Source organism: Cololabis saira, chromosome 9 (assembly GCF_033807715.1).
Source record: "Cololabis saira isolate AMF1-May2022 chromosome 9, fColSai1.1, whole genome shotgun sequence".
NCBI lineage: Eukaryota > Metazoa > Chordata > Actinopteri > Beloniformes > Belonidae > Cololabis > Cololabis saira.
Genome location: NC_084595.1, coordinates 31,713,403 through 31,734,041, shown reverse-complemented (window position 1 = coordinate 31,734,041; position 20,639 = coordinate 31,713,403). Strand labels below are relative to the sequence as shown.

The window sequence follows — 20,639 nt, the reverse complement described above, 5'->3', positions numbered from 1 at the left end:
TGGGATAAGTTCCAGCCGAACCCCGAACAAGTTTCTTTTCATTTACGGATTAATAATTTGGCCTATGAACTGTTCGGGGGGAGGTGGAAAAATGTCAATCGCAGCGTCCCTCTGCCCAAAGTAAGAAAATTAAACTGCTTGCTGTGCCTGAGCCTAAATAAATAAAGATGGAATTCCTTTCATTCACCAATTTGTTGGCGCTTCAGTCCAACAGACATTAAGGACCATAAAAGCAAGTCGGACAAAATGATTGAAGGGCGATGACGGTCACCAGCGCTCTGAGCAAAGGTGTGCTGTCTGAGGAGATGTTAACAAGGAGGAGAGTGCTGTATGTGGAAAGAAGAAAGTGATAGAAGCCAGGAAAAGAGGATTTTTATATTGTTGGTGAATATTTAATTGGTAGAAAACAGAATTGTGTTTGAAGAAAGAAGCAGGACTTTAAAAGCAGGACTTTAAAAGGACATTTCACCCTGACTTACTGCTTCTTCCTCAAACTGACATTTTCAACACTTTAATCAGACTCATTGGCAATATAATCATTCTACACAGAAGTATACCAAAGTATTAACATGTTCATTTTAACTAATTATCCTCTGCCTCAACAAAACCAGCTTTGTATTTCACTTTTACATGCTTCAGCTGCCAGTGTCTGGCTAAATGGTGTATTCCCCACGGTAAAGTCTTTTTTGAAGCTCATGATTTTTAATAGGCCCGTGTGAATGAGTCCGTTTTGAGCTTTTTTTTTTTCTCTGGCAATGGTACAAACTTAAGGCCTATGTTTGAGGGTGTTGAGAGACGAAAACTGAAACCCAGCTGACACGGTGCGGTTAAAAAGATTCCTTGTACGAAGGTTGAAGGTGTGCAGTGACTGAAAGCACATTTGAACAAAGAGGGTATCACACAGAGAAGGAACATTTTGACGTGCCTTTTGTATTTTTCTTAATTGGTTCCTTCACTTTTCATCACAGGAGAGACCTCTGACAGTTTCAAAGGCATCTAACAGGGTAATTAAGGTTGTTTGACAAGACTTTTCTATGAGCGTTTTTCTATATGGAGGAGTCATGACAGATTTTCTGAAAGTGGGATGTTTTGCATTAATATAGAAAATCTTTTGGCCATGGTTACTAAATGTGAACAGGTTTTAGATCTATTGCATGTGTGTGGTAAAGCTAGATCCCATTGTTTTGAACTATAGAACCACAAAGTTATAATCTCAGTCAAAAACCTCTGCCATACAGGACACACTTTACAGTCATAAAAAATAAATAAAGGAGAGACTGAATGTTTCGTACACCTTAACACTTATCTTTCTTCATGCAACCACTCGTGCACATAAACCGCCCTGACAGAGGCAAACACAGGCAAGCACACATACAGAGATCTCACATAAAATAAAACTCAAGCAGCTGCCCGAGTTATTTCGAGTCTGGAAGTGGGCCCAAGCAAAGGCGAGGGGTTGAGTGAGGGAAGTTTACGCAGGGTCGGGCTATAAGATGTCAGTTTGTTTATGTTTGTGTTGTCTAAAGAGTGAATGACAGCCCATGGGTTGTTCTGTATATGTTAATTCTCCTGTTGAACCATGTCAGCCTGTAGGAGCTGGTACTCCACCAGTGTTCTTAGTTTTAGAAGTAGTTAAGACAAGTTAAGTTATTAGTACAAAGACCACACAGACATCCACAAACAAAAAGAAAACTGTATACTTTTGCTCTATCCCATTCTTTTGGATTTTTCCTTTTTCTTGTCTTTTGCAATGTCAAAGAAACACAATATCTGAGACTTGGTGCGTGCGGATAACAAACTTGTGGCCTCGCCATCAGAAATATGAGAAAGCTTGAGTTACATGATTTGTCATTTGATTTATGTAAGGTATGTGCAAGTTACATGATTGTAGGTAACACCGATACTTTAATAAAATGATGCATTGCCTGTTTTTAGCTCACACATTGTAATGTGACCCGCTATGAATGGCATGCTTCTTTTGAGCAGTGCTGGATTTAACAAGAACAGCATGTTTGATGAGAGTTGCTTTCATGGAAAGCAATAATTGCATTACTTGTTTACAAAACAACATAAGTTTAATGTAAATCTACATGCAAGCATTTAGGATGGCTCAAGTGTTTCACAAAGGAGGTGACACATTTTTATAAATGTATTGCCATCTTCTCTTTTTGCTGGTTTTTGCAGGATTATACTGTGCAGAATGATTAAATCCACTTCTACTCTATTGCCAAAAGTTATATACTTGGATCAAAATACCGGAGATGGTGGTTGTTTGCAATAAATAAAAAAAAAAAAGAAAAGCAATATTTTGTAACGGGTCTCGATGTGGCAGCAGTTTAACAAGCATATTTGTGCCTTAATCAGTTATAAGTTGCAATGCTTGTCCTCTAGCTCCACGCCGAACCCTGTGTACTCATAGATGCTCTTTCTGCAGCTGCCATTGTCACTTACTCGGTTGTGATGTTTGCCTAAGAGAGTCTGCAGCCAAGAGTGCTGTACTGGGCCCACCTGCTTCTGTCTTTCACTGCTCTCTAGTATTTGCCAAAGATCATTTAAAACCGATGGCCATCATCGTTGGCAAGGCCAGTCGAATTCGCCAGTAATATCTTAATGCCAAGAGAACAGAAAGCTACAGATTACAACACCTGTCTCTGCCTGTCTTTTCCGAGTCTGCTCTTTTCGCCAAGGAAAATATAAATCCCTGGGATCTTAGGATCTATGAAGGTAGGCTATCAGGATTATGAGGCCAAGAACACTGTGTAAAGCTCATCTGTCTGTTCCTTTTAATTCTCCCTGACTATTTTTGCCAAATGTATCATGCAGCAAGCCAACAGCAGTCATCTTTAGACCAGCATTGTTGAATGATACCCAATCAGGCAGCTAGGTCAGTGTGAAGACTAATATGCACTGATTTGAAGCAGAAAAGTATGCATCCACATTTGACCGTACATGACTATATAAGTTGTACAGAATTGTGTTGGCATACTTCTGCGTATTTCTCTTCAATTCGGTAGTCTCCTTTCATGTTCATCTGCAAAAAGTACTGTGGTTTTATAGCGGAAAGAAAAGTCTGAAACACGCTCAGGTATTTGTCCAGTATCAGAGCCAGAATCATTTTACAATCACTGTCACATCGCTATCAGTGGTTTATAGGTTTTTAAAGCATGTGACTGTCAGTCAGAGCAACTTGATGGTATGTGTGTTTAAAACAGAGCCAAAGAGAGATAGAGAGAGAAACCAAAAATTAAGGAAAAAATGGTTAAGCTGAACAGATAAACAAAAAGACGGTTAGACACAGTTATATATGAACTATGAATAATGTATCTATTAAAACCTTGCGTCTATGTATGCGAATCTCTGTGTGTGATACTGACTAACTTTGGCATCCAAACCCTTTCAACAGATTTAAGGCCAGATGTAAAATGTGGAAAACACTTCCCGGTGTGTATCATTTTGATTAGCAGACAGCTTCTAGGTATTGAGCAGTGAGTTTTCTGTGTTAAGCTTGTTTCTTTCAGGAGTCAGAGATGAAAATGTTCATCCTTATCACACATTTCAATTAGGTGCTGTTCTACACATCATTGTTACACTATTTAGGGTTTTCCTGACAACACACATTTTGTGTGGTGTACAAAGGCACTTATTTTGATACCGTATTTTGATACCGTCGTTAATGGATAGGTCTTACAAAACTATACCATTTTATAAAAAAAAAAAAAACATTCCATTTGGAGCCCCAGTAAGTTTAAGATGCCTTGATTTAATTGACCCCCTTTTACTTTTGTTTTTCCTTATGGAACCAGAGCATGTAATCAATTTGCCTTTTATGCACCTAAACAACATAATGGTTAGCTGGGGCTTTGATTGCAGTATATATGACCTGCATTGTGTAATTTCAGTTTAGGTTGACTTAGAGCAGTGGTTCTCTAAGCCAACCCATGAAAGAAGAAAAGAAAAAAAAGAGGGACCACATGCCTGCTGTGGGGCACACCCCTACCAGTTTGGGAATCACTGACGTAGAGGAACCCAGTCTGGTGTTTCTGATCTTTAAGGGTTTATGGTTCGAGTTTAGTTTGACGTGGTTTGTTTGTCAATCAGCTACAGCAAGAAAGAATGTTATAATTTTAAATATTTTTCTATGTTTGAGGAAAGTCCTTGTTCACAACACTGACTCACGTGTTTTTTCCATTATTCTTCAGATTGTACACCAAGGACAGTCATTGAGAGTAGACCTATTGAATAAACAAATGTGTTTGATCAAGCAGCAACAGTAACAACAAAAGGAGCATTTAACGCATCTTGCAGGGCCTATAGGAAGAAGAATGAAGAAGCATTTTGCTATTTGGGTTGTTTTTTTCTCCTCTGCCCTTGTGTGTGTTTATGAACACGTGGTGTCTACATAGTCAGCTTGCTGTTAAACAGCAGTAAAACTTTAAATTAGATTTCAAAAGGAAATCTTATGTTTTACTACTATGTTACACCAGGCGCCGTCCAACCAGCAAGACCTACTGCTTACTATCGATACCACCTCAAAACCAAACTGTTCACTTTTAGTTTACATCTTTCTTTTTGCCTAAAAAAGGCTGCTATTTCAATGAATGCATAGTTTCACAAAATTATATTTATTATTGTAGGAAGGAATGTAAGATTTAAAAAAAAGAAATTGATACTGAATTACATTCTGGCTTCCCGTCAGTTCTTCATTCAGACATGTATTCAGTTCTCCAGCTGAAAGCTCGCTGGGTCCCGTTGCACCCCACCCCTGCTGAGGTTTTGATGCAGTACTTTTGACCAGCGGGCTGCTGGAAATATTGCCTTCTTTTACCCTGGCGGAGTTCAACCTAATGCATCTGTTTCCTCTCATGATCTGCATTTAAGACTCTTTAGGGTCCTGGTCCACCGCTGTGTGTTTTTGTTAGACAATGAGTTACTATAAATGTGCCTACTTGTTGCTATGTTACCACAGGGAAAACAGTTGCAATAGGTTTAGTTTTTCTCTCACCTCATTACCTTCCTATAATTAACGTATTATTCCTACAAATAAGCCACAAATGGAAATAGAGGTTTTCTATAACTGCAATTAGTGAGGTATGTTTCTATCTGCACGGGTTATCTAAAATAGTTATATCCACCTAATTGCAGGGTGGCCAGATTAGAGGTAGATTAGGTCTGTGTTTGCCACAAACTGTTCAATTCAATCACATAAACGGAAAGAGACCCATTATTATAGTATTAAAAACCCTCATACATAAAAACCACAGAGCATTCGAACCACATGTGACGAATCCTGAGTGAGACAATATTGAAGCATAGTGATGTGTCCACAGCCCTGTATTTATGCCCTGCCTTTCTCTCTTACATTCATCTTTTGAACATTTTCCTTGAGCCTTTTTGCTCTGATGGTTGCAATCATAGCTGTACTTTAGCACAAAGTATTTTTAATGGAGAATTATTTTTTTTAAAGATTTTTTGTGGCTCTAGTGGCCCTTTAATCAAGTTGCAGACAGGAAGGGGGTAGAGAAAGAGAATGGGGATGACATGCAGCAATGGTGTGCAGGCTGAGATTTGAACCTGCAACCGCTGCAGGAGGACTGTAGCCTCAGTACATGAGCCGCTTGCTTAACCCACTGTGCCACCGAGCGACTCTTTTAATGGAGGATTTAGCATTTAGCCCACAGCTGAAGTTGAAGTTGAGCATGACCTCTGTCACGAGTACAAGTTGAGCTGATTTGTATTTAAACTGTAGAAGTAGGCTACTACAGTTTTAAGATGTATCCACTGTACTTTAGTATAGTTTAGTGAAATTATATTTTAAGCATGTCATTTATTAATATACATCAGAGAGTTAACAAAAAATCGAACATATATATGAACAATATAAGTTTTGCTCGAAAGGGAGTAGGAAGAAGTGAAATGTATACTGTATGTTCTAGGGCTGAACGATATACCGTTATCGTATCTATATCGAGATATGAACATTCAAGACATTAATAACGGAAAAGCAACGATATAAACGATATATTTCCGCTCGCCCTGCTTGTACAGCGCGAGCAGTCTCCATAAACATTACTTTTAAGATTGCGCTTGAACGCACCACTACGGCCAGCCAACCACAAAGCTTATTTCATGCTTGCTGTTGATCGACAGCTGAAGCCAACCAATGACAAACATAGGAGGGTGGGAGGGAGGGACACGTGACTGCGACGCACACAGCCACACACAGGAGAGCGGAGAAGAGCGGAGAAATCCAAACGGAAGAAAAGAGACATGATTGCGGAGGATAATGCTGCCGGTGGCGGTGCTGAATCTGATTTTGTGCCAAAACATAAATCATCCTCCATTATTTGGAGGTATTTTGGATTTAGAAAGGGTGATGTCGACCAGAGCGAGGTGTTGTGCAAGTCGTGCTTGGTGAAAATTGCGACGTCGGCCATCCCTTTTTAGTTTTGAAATTACAAAATAAAAATAGAGAAATAAACCAAAATAATCCGTTCCCCATCTTTTGTTTTGATAATAAAAAAATTCATTGATGTGTTTGAAAATCGAAATTGGGAATTAAAACAGCGAGTGGAAAACTCTTTTCTCTATTTCCTATTCGTTTACTGAAAACAAGGATTGGACAAATTGGGGGATTGCACATGCGCAGTTATAAATTAAGAAAGTTGTTTCTGGTTCTTTTGTTCATCAGATTGAAAGTTAACATTTTTAGATATTTAATTGTTGAAACAGAAAATAAATCAAATATGAAACCTGGGAGTGAAACATGAGTTTAATCTGTAATCTGTCTTCACTCCGTCATGAAACTGCAGTGATGTTGTGACAGTCCGTTCAGCTGCAGCGTCCAATCAATAACATGTACTGAACTCTAACTCTAACTGCATTGGTTATTTATCGTTAAAGCGGAGCTACAGTAAAATATTTGGATTATTATTTATTATTGAGTGACTTTATGTTAATGTTGATGACTGGCAGTGAGTTCTAATCAATAAAACTGCACTCTTTTGATTTCTGATGTTTTTATTTTTCTGAAAAATGCTTGGTTTTCACCGAACCGAAGTCATATCGTATCGTATCGATATCGAGATATCTGGCATGAATATCGAGATATGAAATTTTGTCCATATCGTTCAGCCCTAGTATGTTCCCACCCCTAATTCATTCCCACGTAGAAGGTAGATGGTTGCCACTATGTACAATTAAGTTACCAACAAATATAATAATATTATTAAATCATGATTAGCAAAACAAATATCACAATCATAGTACAGTTACAATAACATCTGAATACTCCAAACATTCTGACATTACAAATATTGCATCACCATCATCACCATTAAGAATAATGGTGATGATTCAAGTTTAGTTCAAGTTTAGTGTATGTCATTTTAAATTGTGGACTTAATTGTGGAGTTATGCTTCTATTTCATTACTTGTATTTACAGTACACTGTGGGTCAGAGAGGACTGTAATTTCATTTGTGCTGTATGTCGAACATGTAGCATATCTGACAATAAAACTTGAAACCTGAACTTGAAGCTAATAGCAGTCAGTACAGCCTATAAGAATGTATCTTCATACTAAATGAAATTCCCATCCACTATTAAATAATATTTTTTTCTCGACCTTCTTATCAACCACTTAGGCCCTGTCCCAATACTCCCCCTACCCCTAGTTTTCATCCCTACCCCTAAATTTTGCGCGTTCCCGTGAGGGAAGTGTTGTCCCAATTCCTCTTTCCACCTAGGGGTAGTGAAGAAAACTAGTGTAGTGGCTATGAATCTGTATTTGTATTTGTATTTATTTATTTAGCACAATTTAAAAAAATTGTTCTGTTCTGTCCCTAAGGAGCGAGTGTTTTCCCATGCACACTAGCTGATCTAGGGACAGAAAAATTTCCCAGAATGCTTTTCGTCGTCATTTGCGGACTGAATTAAAAAAAAAAAACATGGCGGACATTTCTTATTTTTTAGTGAATAAAATCAACATTTTGAGTTAGTTTCTGCATAAAAATGCATTTTGATTACATTTCTAGCGAGAAATATATATTTTAATTTCATAATATTCACTCAGTGAATGTACATAATCACTCGTTTGCCCATTTGCCGAAGATCACGCCAGAATAAAGGCTGATTTATGATTCCGCGTTACACCAACGCAGAGCCTACGGTGTAGGTTACGTAACCTACGCCGTAGGCTCTGCGTTGGTGTTACGCGGCGCCGTACGCCGTGCCGTACGCTGTACCCTAGGCTCTGCGTTGGTGTAACGGGGACCCATAAATCAGCTCCGGAGCCAGCAGGCAGAAATCTCGAAATTTTTGGAGCAAATATCTTAACAGCTACAACTGTTAGATTTCACCTATTAAACCAACATTTATTTGCCTAAATGATTTATTTCAGCCAGCGGTAATTCTCCACAGAGCTGCAGGTTTCTCCCCGGGACGACGGCGCAGGGCGATCACGTCTGTACTCCGGCTGCTGCTGCTCTGAGCCGGCGGCTCTTCTCATCTCAGAAAACATCGGGTCAAATTTCTTAACAGGCGTTATTTGGATAAACTGAGCCCAGGTTGGGGATCTTAACGGTTACTTTTATGCCTGGAAAAAATATTGAAACTTAATAAAGTGGCATATTAACAGCGCTACAGCTGAAATTAAAACAGCTTTTGGCTCTCTGCTTCCTGATTTTAGGGGTGGTGCTGAAAGTAGGGGTAGTGGGTGTATTGGGACAGGCCCCTGGGAAGATTTCAAGTGCCCTAAAATCTGTCCCTTCTTTTTTAGGGGTAGTGGTAGTGAGGGAGGGCTAGTGGTAGAAAGTAGGGCTAGTGAAAGAAAGTAGGGGGTGTATTGGGATTGGGCCTTAGTCTAGTGATTGAATTATCATTATTGACGTACACTGACATTTGACAAAACATGAAAGGACATCCAAATGACCTCGATGAGCCTCATTTCCTTCAGCCAAGATGTCCCGTTGGTGCAGTTGGAGCTAGCAGGGCTGGCAAGGCGTTTCACCAGGAGATCACTCTCCATCTTTCCTAGCCTGGAAGTATTTTTCTGTTGGCTTTTAATTTAGAGACAGTAACCAATCTACGACTTATAGCCCTTTTCCAGTAATCCTTACTCGGCCCGACTCGGCTCGTCACGCCTCTACCTGCCTCTACCCGCCTCTACCCGTTTTGTCCCCGTTTGTTTTTCCACAGTAAGGTGAGAAGTGGGCAGGTTGGGGTGAAGCTGCTGTGACGTACTCGATTGCGCAACCGCTTTGTTCATGTCGGCGCTGATCAGAAATCAGATGGAGCCGCGAGCGGCTGAGAGTAAAACAGCCCGTCTACATCCCTTTTTTAATTCTCTCCTCAGCCACCAGGTTTATGAACATCTGCACCTCAGAGTTGGATCACCAAACAGACGTTTTGCGCTTTATAATAAAATCGCAGCGAGCCGCGAGTCGCGCTCGCGCTGACTCCCGCTTCCTGATTCAACGGAGGGTGGTGACGTCAGAAATAGTCCCGGCTCAGCCCAGATAGAACCTCGCCAGAATGGTTACAGAAATAGTATCGGCTTGGAGCGGCTCTACCCGTCTCAGCCCCGAGTGCAAAGGCGCAAGACGGGGCCGCACCGAGCCGAGCCGGTTGGAGGCGGGACTAGTGGAAAAGGGCCATTAGTTACTATTTCTGGAGGATGCATGTATCTACAAATATATTGTTAAACAGCCTTATTTTATTTCACAGAATATCTGACTGTACTGATCAAAATGATTCTAATTATCAAGCAAATGATTGTGTAAGATACGATAAATGGCTCATTTTATCTCACCTGCATCAAGTTTAACCAAATAACGAAAAGAGATGTCTAGTTCCTTTGGGACATTTTTTTGAAGACACAGCAATTAAGATCAAGTTAACTTTCAATTGCAGGTTAAACCACAGGCGTAACAAGAGAGTTCATAAAGCCACAAACCTTTTATGTTACGTGGACATTTAAAACATTAAAACATAAACAAGATTTTCCAGTAACAAACATTACCTGGAACTCTCAACAGTGTATTTTTTTTTTTAAGAAGAAAATACAGGGACCCTCATTTCACAGGATAATTTCAAAAATAAAGATCTATAGTGTAAAAGCAGTCCCTAATAAATGTAAGAATCTCAGGAAGTGGACCCCTTATACGGCCATTTAAAAAGACTTTTGCTTAGCAGTATTTATCTATGCTGAAGAAGGTATGTGTACACAAAGACAACAGAATCATTTAAAAGCCAAACTAATGAAACTGGTCGGGACAAAAAAGACTAGAACTTCAATTTGATATTTCAATTTGATATTTTCTTGCACAACCTTTTAAAGGAATCACTGCAATCAAGATTTCCGTAACTCTCAATGAGATCTCTGCACCTGCTGACAGGTATTTTCATTTTTCTCATAAAGAACTTGCTCCAGCTGTCTCAGATTTGAAGGGTTTATTCCCCAGACTGCATGTATTAGCTCTTTCCACAGATGTTCAACAGGATTTGAATCAAAGCTCAAAGAAGGCCACTTCAGACTCATCCAATGTTATGTTTTTAGCCATTCTCGCCTATTTAGCTGTGTGTGTTTGGAGGACCCATGGCCACTGAGACCAAGCTTTCCAACTCAGGGCAGCACAGTTTTGAGATTTCATTGTACCTGCACAGACTCAAGACACTTTAGATGCAGCAAAGCAGCTCCAGGACATAATCAAGTTGCCTCCACATTTATAAAGTAGTTACAGTCTTCATATCTTTGAAGGCTTTATTTTTGTATCTGTGAACATATAGCTGACGTTACTTGCCAAAAAGCTCCAGTTTGGTCTCAGCTGTCCAAAGGACATTCTCTGACTTCTCAATATGCATTCTGACAAATCATTTTCTAGCTTTCCATGATTTGCTTTCCTCCTCGGCCGTTTTCTATTAAGTCCACTTTGGCTCAAACAGGGATGGGGTGATCTGACACGGATGTACCTTGACCTTGGAGTTTACCTTTAATTTCTCCGGACGTTTTTCTAACCTGGTTTGGTTACTCTCTGTATTATACAGCTCTTCAATTCGTCATCAGTTGTCTTCTTTTGTCCACATCCAAGGAAGTTAGCGACCTGAATGCAATTTGAGACTGTAGTCACCGAACCATGGAGCTGCTTGGAGATGGGTTTTTTTTTTTGGCCTTTTATAAAATGTTCTTTCTGATCTCCTCAGATATCGCTCTGCTTTGCTTTCTCTGCACCATATTCAGAATGGTGAACACCCTGAAACCAAACAGCAGACCGACTGACGCTAACTTCAGGACACACTTTACTTTAACATTTCACTTTGGTCAAATTATTTTCAATCTTTTTCAGGGAAACCAACTAATTTCTGGAGGACAGTTTGCTGTTTTTAAACAATTTTATTATTCAAAAACAATGTCAGATTTTTTTTTTTATTTTTATTTTTTTTTTATTAATCAGTGTTCAGTAAATCCTTATTTATTTTATTACTTTTGTCAGTTTGAAGTTACTGTGGGATTTTCTTTATTCACTCATGTGTGGCTCATTTTTTAACTCGGGTCATTTAAATGAGTAATGTTATTGTTAGGAAGCTGATGCAGTCTCAACATAGGCTTTTCTGTTTGGTCTGCTCAGTGTCAAAGCTTCTTTTAGCATTTAACGTGATGTCATTCTCAGCTGAAAGGTCTTTTGTTGACTCTGTAGAGATAGTTTTAGGAGGTAATAGATTAGGAATGTGGATGATCAAAGAAAACCCAGCTTCCACACAGATATATTGTCATGAACTTGGGGCAAACACAGACATTGGAAATAACACAGACCTATGATACCACAGCCCTGAATCTGAAACACCCTGGTTTTGTGTAACACGAGGACTGATGATAACAATCAGACTGGGCTTCCAGATCTACTTCAGAGCCATTTCTAGATAAACTAAGACATTAATGTTGAAATAGTAGATAAGGCAGTTTTTTGTATTAAATCACCTCAGCAAAGGAATGTTGTGGTCCTATTAAGTTTCTTTTTTCCTATGTAGAAATCATTACACAAGTAATTAAACTTATTAAAACACACGTGGCAATAATTCTGCCAGTCACTGCGTTCTTAGTGGAGTGCGTTTCTCCTGGTCACGTTGGTCCGTCTGTTTCAATTTAAGGTAAAACTGAGATGCCTGAAACCAAAGTAGCTGCTGTTTTTCCTAATAGCACCCGATGAAAGAAAAGAAAACAAAATCAGTTCAAGAGCTCCAAGAGCATGTGTGTCCCACCTCCAGAAATGACGACAGCATACATCTTAAACGGTTTTGTTTGGGTTCTTATCATTATCTCTTTTGTTTAAAAGAAACGTGACCTCATTCTTCTGCAGGAAATGCAGGAAGGAAGGTCAGGGGAGGACAGCAGGATAATTATGACATGGAAGGATGCAAAGGTGCACAAATGGGACCCTAGAAAGAAAGAAAGTTTGTATGTTTATGAAGTTAATGGCCTGAGAGCACAGTTGTTTCTGAACTTTAACTGCTAAAGTCTTCAGTTAGGGAGGAAGTGTTTCCCTCTCTGTGAATTGTTGCGTTACTTCCTGTATCCTATGGGAAAGAAACTTATCAATTTATCAAGGAAACACACACAGACTTGCAGATGAACAGTATAATTTCAGGACATGCCTGAACAGTAGGGAAAAGTTCAAATAAGGTGATTTTTGAGAGCACAAATTATTAAGGTTTAACAATTTCAGGAGTTTCACTTTATATTTAATAAAACATTTTGTTTTTCCATTCTGGCAGAATGAATATTACCTGAAAGGAATTTAAGAGCTTCCAATAAATAATTCACCAAGTCAAATGATTTCTATATCTAAGATGATGCTATCTGGATTTCAAGAATTTGATGCAGTAAAATCCAAACCCTTTCTGAAAAAGATGTGTTGAACCGAAAAACAAATTTAGATTGAGTGCATGTGTCTGTGTGTGTTTGCATTCTCGGAAGCTTATTCACAGGTTAGATGTTGCTGAGAGTGAACTAGTCCTTGTGGTCTGTTATTGCATTACCCCAGTAACATTTTTGTGGGCCAACTTGTCATGTTTAAAATCAGTGTCACCACGGCCTGCACACTGCATCACCGTGTGTGTTTTTCAATGAACGTCAACTGGCCTTTGTCCATTCAGTAAATAGGTTTCTTTCATCCAAATGGCAGCACACTTCATTAACAACCCACTTTATTATGGAATAAAAAATGTGTCCGCTCTGCTGTGCAGCTTTTCCAACTTGAGTAAACAACGTTTCTGGAGAAAATATAAAACACACGTTTTCTGTTATAGGAGTATTAGGAGTTATATGCACCTTGTTAAAGATTAACTTCCACATAACATTCTTTTTAAAGGGAACTTATGTTCATATGTACTAACAGTCAGTATTAAGGGTAATGATTTTCATATTGTGGTTTGTTTTTATGCTTTCGTCACATAAGGTTTAATTCCTTTATTATTTCTCAATGCCATAAACTGGTGTCTACAATGACGCATCAAAAACAGTTTTTTAATATGTATTTGTCTTTTTATATATTGATAAGAAAATAAAGGACTGAAATATCCATTTAAAGCACCTTGAGACAACTTGTATTGTAAAAGATGCTACATAAATAAAATTTAAATTAACTGAATATTAAATGACATAATTATCCCATGTTCATTCTTCTACAAGGAACCGTCAGCTGTTTCTAGACATGTGGATTTCACTTGATGGCATACAAAGTGAAATCAGAGATTTTATTTATATATATATATATATATATATATATATCATATGTACATTCTGCATCCAAAGGATTCCATCTCTGCTTTTTGCAGATGATGTGGTCCTGTTGTCTTTATTGATCTGTGAGATTGACTTGAGGGGGATAGGGATAGTGAAAATGGGGTACATTGAATAATAGATGAATGATGGAGTGACACATGAATTGTGTAAAATATACAGTAGAAGAGTTCAATGTGAACATTTTTTCCCAGAGTGTTTAAGATTTTAAGCTGTGGCAAAGGTGTACCTTGCAACTAGAAAGCGACCTAAAGCACAGCCCCAAAAACTGTGGATGAACCAGCAGGAGTTTGTAACTAAACGCAGTAGGTCAGAGATCTCAAAATGCCTGTACACTGATGCTTCCCCTCTCTGCTTCCTTGGTGACAGAAACCTCCAAAGCCAAGTTGTTCCAAGTAGTGAAGTCATTCCCAAAATGGCTTCAGGGTGTTTGACAAGGAACTAACTGAAAGATCTTAATACTTTTTCAAAAGAATATTAGTCTTTTTTTAATAAGATTACAAATCACTCCAACACATGTTTTTGCTTAGCCATTGATGATTAAGAATCATCTTGCAGTGTAGCTCTTCGTCTATGGTGTGCTCACATGTGCATATTTGTTCCCCTTTTAACATACACACATGCATTAACACACAGATACACACCAACCCATACACACACAGGCCATGATCTCTTATTGATTCACTATGCCAGGTTGTTGGGGTTGTCGCGTGCTGTTGAAGCTGATGGTATGTCCAAGCACAGCCTTGGAAACAGTTGAGTGATGTCATTTGAGTAAGAATAGAATGAAGAGATTAGATACAGTCACAAAACAAAGAACACAGAAAAGCCACAGTGGCATGCATGGGAAAAAAAGAAAAGATGTCATCTTGTTCTTTTTACTTTAATTGGATGCATAAATGTAGGTATCCAGCTCTTGTACATAACAGTTACTTCCTTAGCAACCTAATAACCTGCTTTAATCCTTATTCTAAAAGGTGTATACAAACACTGTTGTGTCCAGTTGCTAGATGAGTGGATCATAAATGTCCAAAAATAAAACTGTGTAATCATATACAGGGGTGGCTCAAACATCATATTTATTAATCACCAAAGGTGATTATGGGATTGGACATTGGGTCTTTGCAAAGTCAAAGTGGTGGTACAGGCAGATATGCAAATAAAGACCATGGAACAGCCCATAAGAGTATGGAAATATTATGTCTCCTCCTGTAAATATTATAAGAACAATTGGAAGTCAGACACAAAATTATGATAAAACCCAGAGAATTTGATGAATAAGAATAACTGGCATTAATTAAATTGTAGTAAAGGGGGGAAAAAAGGGAAAATGTGATAGAATATGAAGATAGGGCCAAAATAGCTGTTACAAATTCCTCAAGAAATAGATGTCATAACACAGACAGATTTCTCTGTTGTTTAAAGTTTCCAACTGCTGTGCAGGAGGTAAATATAGTATATGAACTGTCATCCTTCGTCACTGGTGTGTTACTCCAGTTTTATCTCGGAGCCTCACACATTTCAGTTATGAAAAGAGATCCCTATGTCCATGTATCTGATATAGTGTAAAGTCCTAGTGTTGCTTTCATATGTTTCACAGTGGCATCCCTAAATTCTGGCAGCATGCTCTCGCCTTAATTCTCACAATCATAATTAAATCAATTCTTTAGTTGCTGCCATTTTCGTGCATCTTAGCATCCAACATAAATATCTTTTCAAAACTCTTTATAGGAATGTCGATCAAGGCTACTTAGGTTGCAGGAAGATCAATAAGGAGCCACCAGCTCTCATGAGGTCCCTCAGTGTCCACAAACATTTTTTTTTTAGGGACCTAAAGTTGTATCTAAATTTGCGAGGTCCCAGAAGAAAAGGTTAGAAAAGCCTTTGAGTAAAATTAAACTCGTACCCACTTTGCAGCTTAACATGTGACTGTGATATATTTCCCGTTATAGCAGCAGTGTAATCGAGACAACAGAACACAGGGATGACAGGGTTGTTTTTGAAATACCCCCAGTGCTCTCTTCATACTCCATGTGCCACACATATTTCCATTCCACCAGCACTGCGAGTGAGAGCCGTCTGCAGATAAGCTCTGGGTACTTGATGGACTATTTACTGTATGGTGTGTCTATGGAAACTTGTAGAGCACCGATACAGATGAAGCAGTAGAAGTGAGACAACAAGAAATATGAGCTGCATTGACTAATATTGATAGGGATAACTGTATCACATCATTATCTATACCATCAATAATGAAAATCCACATCAGGATCTTTAAGGATATTGGGGTATTGTGGCTCAAGTGGCTCATTTTAGGGTCTAAAAGTCTTGAGTAGATATATAATTTAGACCTTTATCTTCTAAGACCCTCTATTTTTATTATTTTTGTTGGTTGTAGAAAATACTGAGGGTTCAGAAATGAAAAACCAATGTCCAGAAATATAAGTTACTGTTGCTTCAACTAAGATTTCCCCTGCTTCAAAAATATCACTCATGTCTCTCATGTTGAAAGAACATACAGTATCAGAGCGCTGTTGGCAGAACAGTGGGGAGTCGGAGGGAACACAGCAAAGGCCAGTGTCTGTATCTAACCATGACAACGGCGTTGGTTCACATTTACAGAGGCAAAAGACAGGCATCTCCCTGAGGAAGTTTCTACAAGCAATGATCTGAAAGGAATGCACGGCTGCTGACATTTCCATGTCTTCAGTTACTGGATAGTTTACTTATTTACTTATTGGCCAATCCCAATGTTCACCCTACTCACTACCACTAGCCCTCACCCTCAAAATGAAGCCACAAGGGGAAGGGCTTTGTAATCTTCCCTAGGGATTGGGACACCACTTGCTACGTCACTGCGTGGTTTACGTTCGGGTACGTAAGCGACTTCGTAGTTACGTTTGCACATACGTCACACCATATCAGGAAGCCGACAGCTAAAAGCTGTTTTAATTTCCGCTGTAGCGCTGTTAATATGCCACTTTATTAAGTTTTAATATTTTTTCAAGCGTAAAAGTAACGTAACGTAACGTTAAGATCCCAAACCTGGGCTCAGTTTATCCAAATAACGCCTGTTAAGAAATTTGCTCCGATGTTTTCGAGGATGAGAAGAGCTGCCGGCTCGGAGCAGCAGCTGGTTCCGCGTTAAATCGACGCGGTGTAACGGGGAGCCATAAATCAGCCTTAATTCTGGCGAGATCTGAAAAAACTTCACAACAACGAGCAAGCGAGTGATTATGTACATTCACTGAGTGAATATTATGAAAGTAAAAAATATATATTTCTCGCTAGAAATGTAATCAAAACGCATTTTTATGCAGAAACTAACTCAAAATATTGATTTTATTCACTAAATGAGAAATGTCCGCCCCATGTTTTTTTGTTTGATTCAGTCTGCAAATGATGACGTAAAGCATTCTGGGAAATTTTCTCTAGCCCTTGGTCGGCGAGTCAGCATCTAAAATCCCTAGCTGTGAAGGGGTAGATCCATACACACTACCCCTCGTTATGCCCACTAGCCCTACATGCAAAGAGGAATTGGGACACCACTACCCTCACGGGAACGTGCAAAATTCAGGGGTAGGGCTGAAAAGTAGGGCTAGGGGGTGTATTGGGACTGGCCCTTAGTCTTTAATTTATGTTATGCTATTTTTTTCCTTTTTATGGCATGTTTAATCTTACTATTTATCTTAAATATTTGGACTGTATTTATGTGTTCCATTTGTGATAAATGTTGATGGGGCTGTTATCCATGAAATCGATTTGGAGTTTAAAGCATGCTCTTTCAGTTGATTTTGCATAAATAATTCAGTTTATTTGAGAAGGAGAATACAGAATTGTCTTAATGTCACTGTAAACTAGGCAGTTTGGTGAAGAGTACTTTCAACATATGGAAAATGATCTCTGTTTTCATTAGGATGAAGTGATAAGCCAGTATCAGTAATATCGAAGAGTGTGAGGAGACCCGAGAATGTTCCACAGATGACCTTTAGACTAGATTATGACTCATGAGTGTCAAAGACCAAGTGTATCATTTACACGAGCCAAAAGAACACAAAAAACAGTTGCTTTCCACAGCAGATGTTAAGAAAGACCACATTTTACGCTCTAGTGACTCAAATATCTCTGTTTGACATCCAGAGACGTATTTGGATTCCATCATAGCTGTTGACAGGAATTCTCTATGATGGTTTTTATTCTGAGACCTCAGGCGTATTTTATGTTATTTAAGAATAAATAAATACATTAAAAAATCAACAAGAATTGTCAATAATGACGGAATAGTTTCCATAAATATCGGTAAACGTTTTGGAAGATAAATTTTACCCACACAGTGCTGGCTAGCAGTCAGTATTTCCAATGAAATGCTGAAATGAAAAAGTGACTTGCTCCACTATCATATCTCATGCAGTTGTCTTTCTTTCCAGGGACTTCAGTGGCCCTAAACCCCCTCCTGTGGCGACGAAGGTACTGTGAAATATTTTCCATGGAGAAAAGATTTGTTTAATTAATGCAAGGCACTCCAGGTGAAAATAGTTTGACATGTTTTGATACATTTTTAGAGAACAAAATATCATTTGAGCAGCCTTGTTCTTAGTCTAAAATACTGTACAGTATTTATATTTTACATTGAATATTGCAAGTGCCTTGAAAATATAAGTTTATTAAAAATACTTAAGTTATCAAGCAGTTCTTTAAAAACAATTAACATTAAATTAACCATGATGGCACAAAAATACAGGAGGTTTCCACCTGGGATGCCATGTTTTAAGAATTTGAAGACTTAGGCAATTACACCCTTCTGATGCATTTCCATACATCTATTGTTGCATGTCTTTATTGCTGTGTTTATTTTATTGTGAACGTTGTGAAATACTGTATACTGCTACTTCCCAAAATCAAAAAGTATCTTTCAAGTGTTTTTTAATTATCCAATTAGAGCTAATTGGCGGAAGATTTGATCAAAGCCTGGGAGATATCAGTATAATGTGTGCTTTGATTTATTTTTGTGTGTATTTGCATGCTTTTCTCTCACACTGGTAGGGCGACAGATCAGACATCATAAAACCCGTAGCCATCACCCATCCTCCTCCTCCACCCCATTCCCATCCTCACTTCTCTGTCCCCTATAACAAGACCCCCAGACCTTACGGGGCCTGCACTTTAGAGAGCCAGTACTCTCTCACACAGTCACCTGTTGCCACCGTCATCCCCTCCCCATCCTCTGCCTTCACTCCCGCTTCGTTGCAAGCCAGCCCTCCTCCTCCTCCTCCTCCTCCTTGTCCAACTCCAGTCTCTTACCCCACTTCTACCTCCTCCTCCCCCCCTGTCCTGGTTCCACCTCAGCCATCAGTGTATAACACACCTATCAACCTCTACTCCACTGAGAATGCGTGTGAGGTGGCCATGGGGCAGAGGCGGGGCCTGTTGGAGAGTCAGGGCGGAGCCTTGCCGCCTCCGTTTAATGGGTGAGTGGTAGCCTTGCTAACCGATTTACGCAGATCTTGGTGTCGTTTTTATACATATAACAACTGATTTCTTCGGAGATGCATTCAAGATCAGGGTTTGCCAGCGGACTCACAATTAAGAAAATAAAAAAAGAAAACTTGCATTTGCAACACTTAAAGGGGACCTATTATGGCATCTAATACCTATTTTAAACAGGCCTTGAATGTCTTAAAAACAAGCTTTTGATTGTTTTTGCTAAATAAATTAGAAATTCAGCCTCTGAGCCATGTCTTTAGCATTCCATTCTCTAACCTCATTATCTATGCGGGATTCTGAGTGGGCAGGGAGGCTATGATAATGAGGCTCTGTGCTGATTGGCTGTCTGAATGACGCGATACACCAAAAAACTGGTTTCACGCATCGGAGGCCAACCTATGTAAATCACATTTTCGTTACGTAACGAAAGGGAGCAGAATCTGAACGGCTCGTAGATCCACATCACACTGGATGGCTCTTCCGCGCGGCTGTACAGACACTGCAGAATTTGGTTGCTTGGTTGCTGGAGTTGGCAGGCTGAGGGGAGACCACTTTATATATGTTAAAGCAAGAGAAAACGTGTTTTTCATAATAAGTCCCCTTTAAGTTCTTCTCTTGAAACATTCTTATTTCACACCCCAAACCAAGCTTTTCAGGTTCTATCTTAAAAGTATTTACTATAATTTAAAAAGTTCCCTCCCAACATTAAATCACACTAACAGGTATTTTGTTTGGCAGCTGAAAAAGAGCAATAAACATCACATGTTGGCTGCACAACACTGATACAAGACATACGCAGCCGGCGTGTGTTTGCAACATTTTTTGCAATATGGATAAAATGCAGGAATAACAAGCTTTGGTAAAAAGTATCTGCTAAATGACAGCAGTAGCAGTAGTAGTAGTAGTAGTAGAATCTACTGAAATTCCTTGATGAGATCTGTTTGGAAACATTGAATCACAAACGCCTGAGGGGACATTGTAGAATGTATTTTTTACAGAAAATTATGAATTTAAAATAAGAAAAATATGTTTTCCACTTTCTAATGGAGTGATCCCGCCTTCATTGAACTTTTATTTTATTTTTATAGGCAACAGCAATAGCAGCTGAGAGGAGTTAGAAGTAGTTTACTACAACATTTAACGTGTTTATAAAGACCCTGGTCAAAGATCATTGTTTTGACGAAAATAATTGAAATGATCTGTCAGCTTCGTTGTGCTGCCTAGAGCTGTTGCAGCAATTGCAAATCTCCCAAAGCTGTTGCTCTTTCTTTCTGCAACCAAACATTTCTGCTCTCTACTTTTTCCTCTTTTCCTTGCTTGTTTCACTATAAACACTGTTTATCAATTTGTTGGGCTTTTAT

General features: G+C 38.9%; 1 protein-coding gene across 5 annotated transcripts in view; it reads left to right on the top strand.

Annotated features, from left to right (window-relative positions):
* The window catches only part of pdlim5a (PDZ and LIM domain 5a), a 67,881-nt gene that overhangs the window by 20,025 nt on the left and 27,217 nt on the right, over positions 1-20,639 (top strand). For 3 of the 5 annotated variants that reach the window (XM_061729258.1, XM_061729257.1, XM_061729256.1), the window contains exon 4: positions 18,222-18,261. In XM_061729258.1, the coding sequence (XP_061585242.1) occupies positions 18,222-18,261 (40 nt within the window). Of the gene's footprint in view, positions 1-18,221; positions 18,262-18,837; positions 19,263-20,639 lie in introns of all 5 variants that reach the window. The other 2 variants (XM_061729255.1, XM_061729254.1) reach the window with 2 other exon arrangements.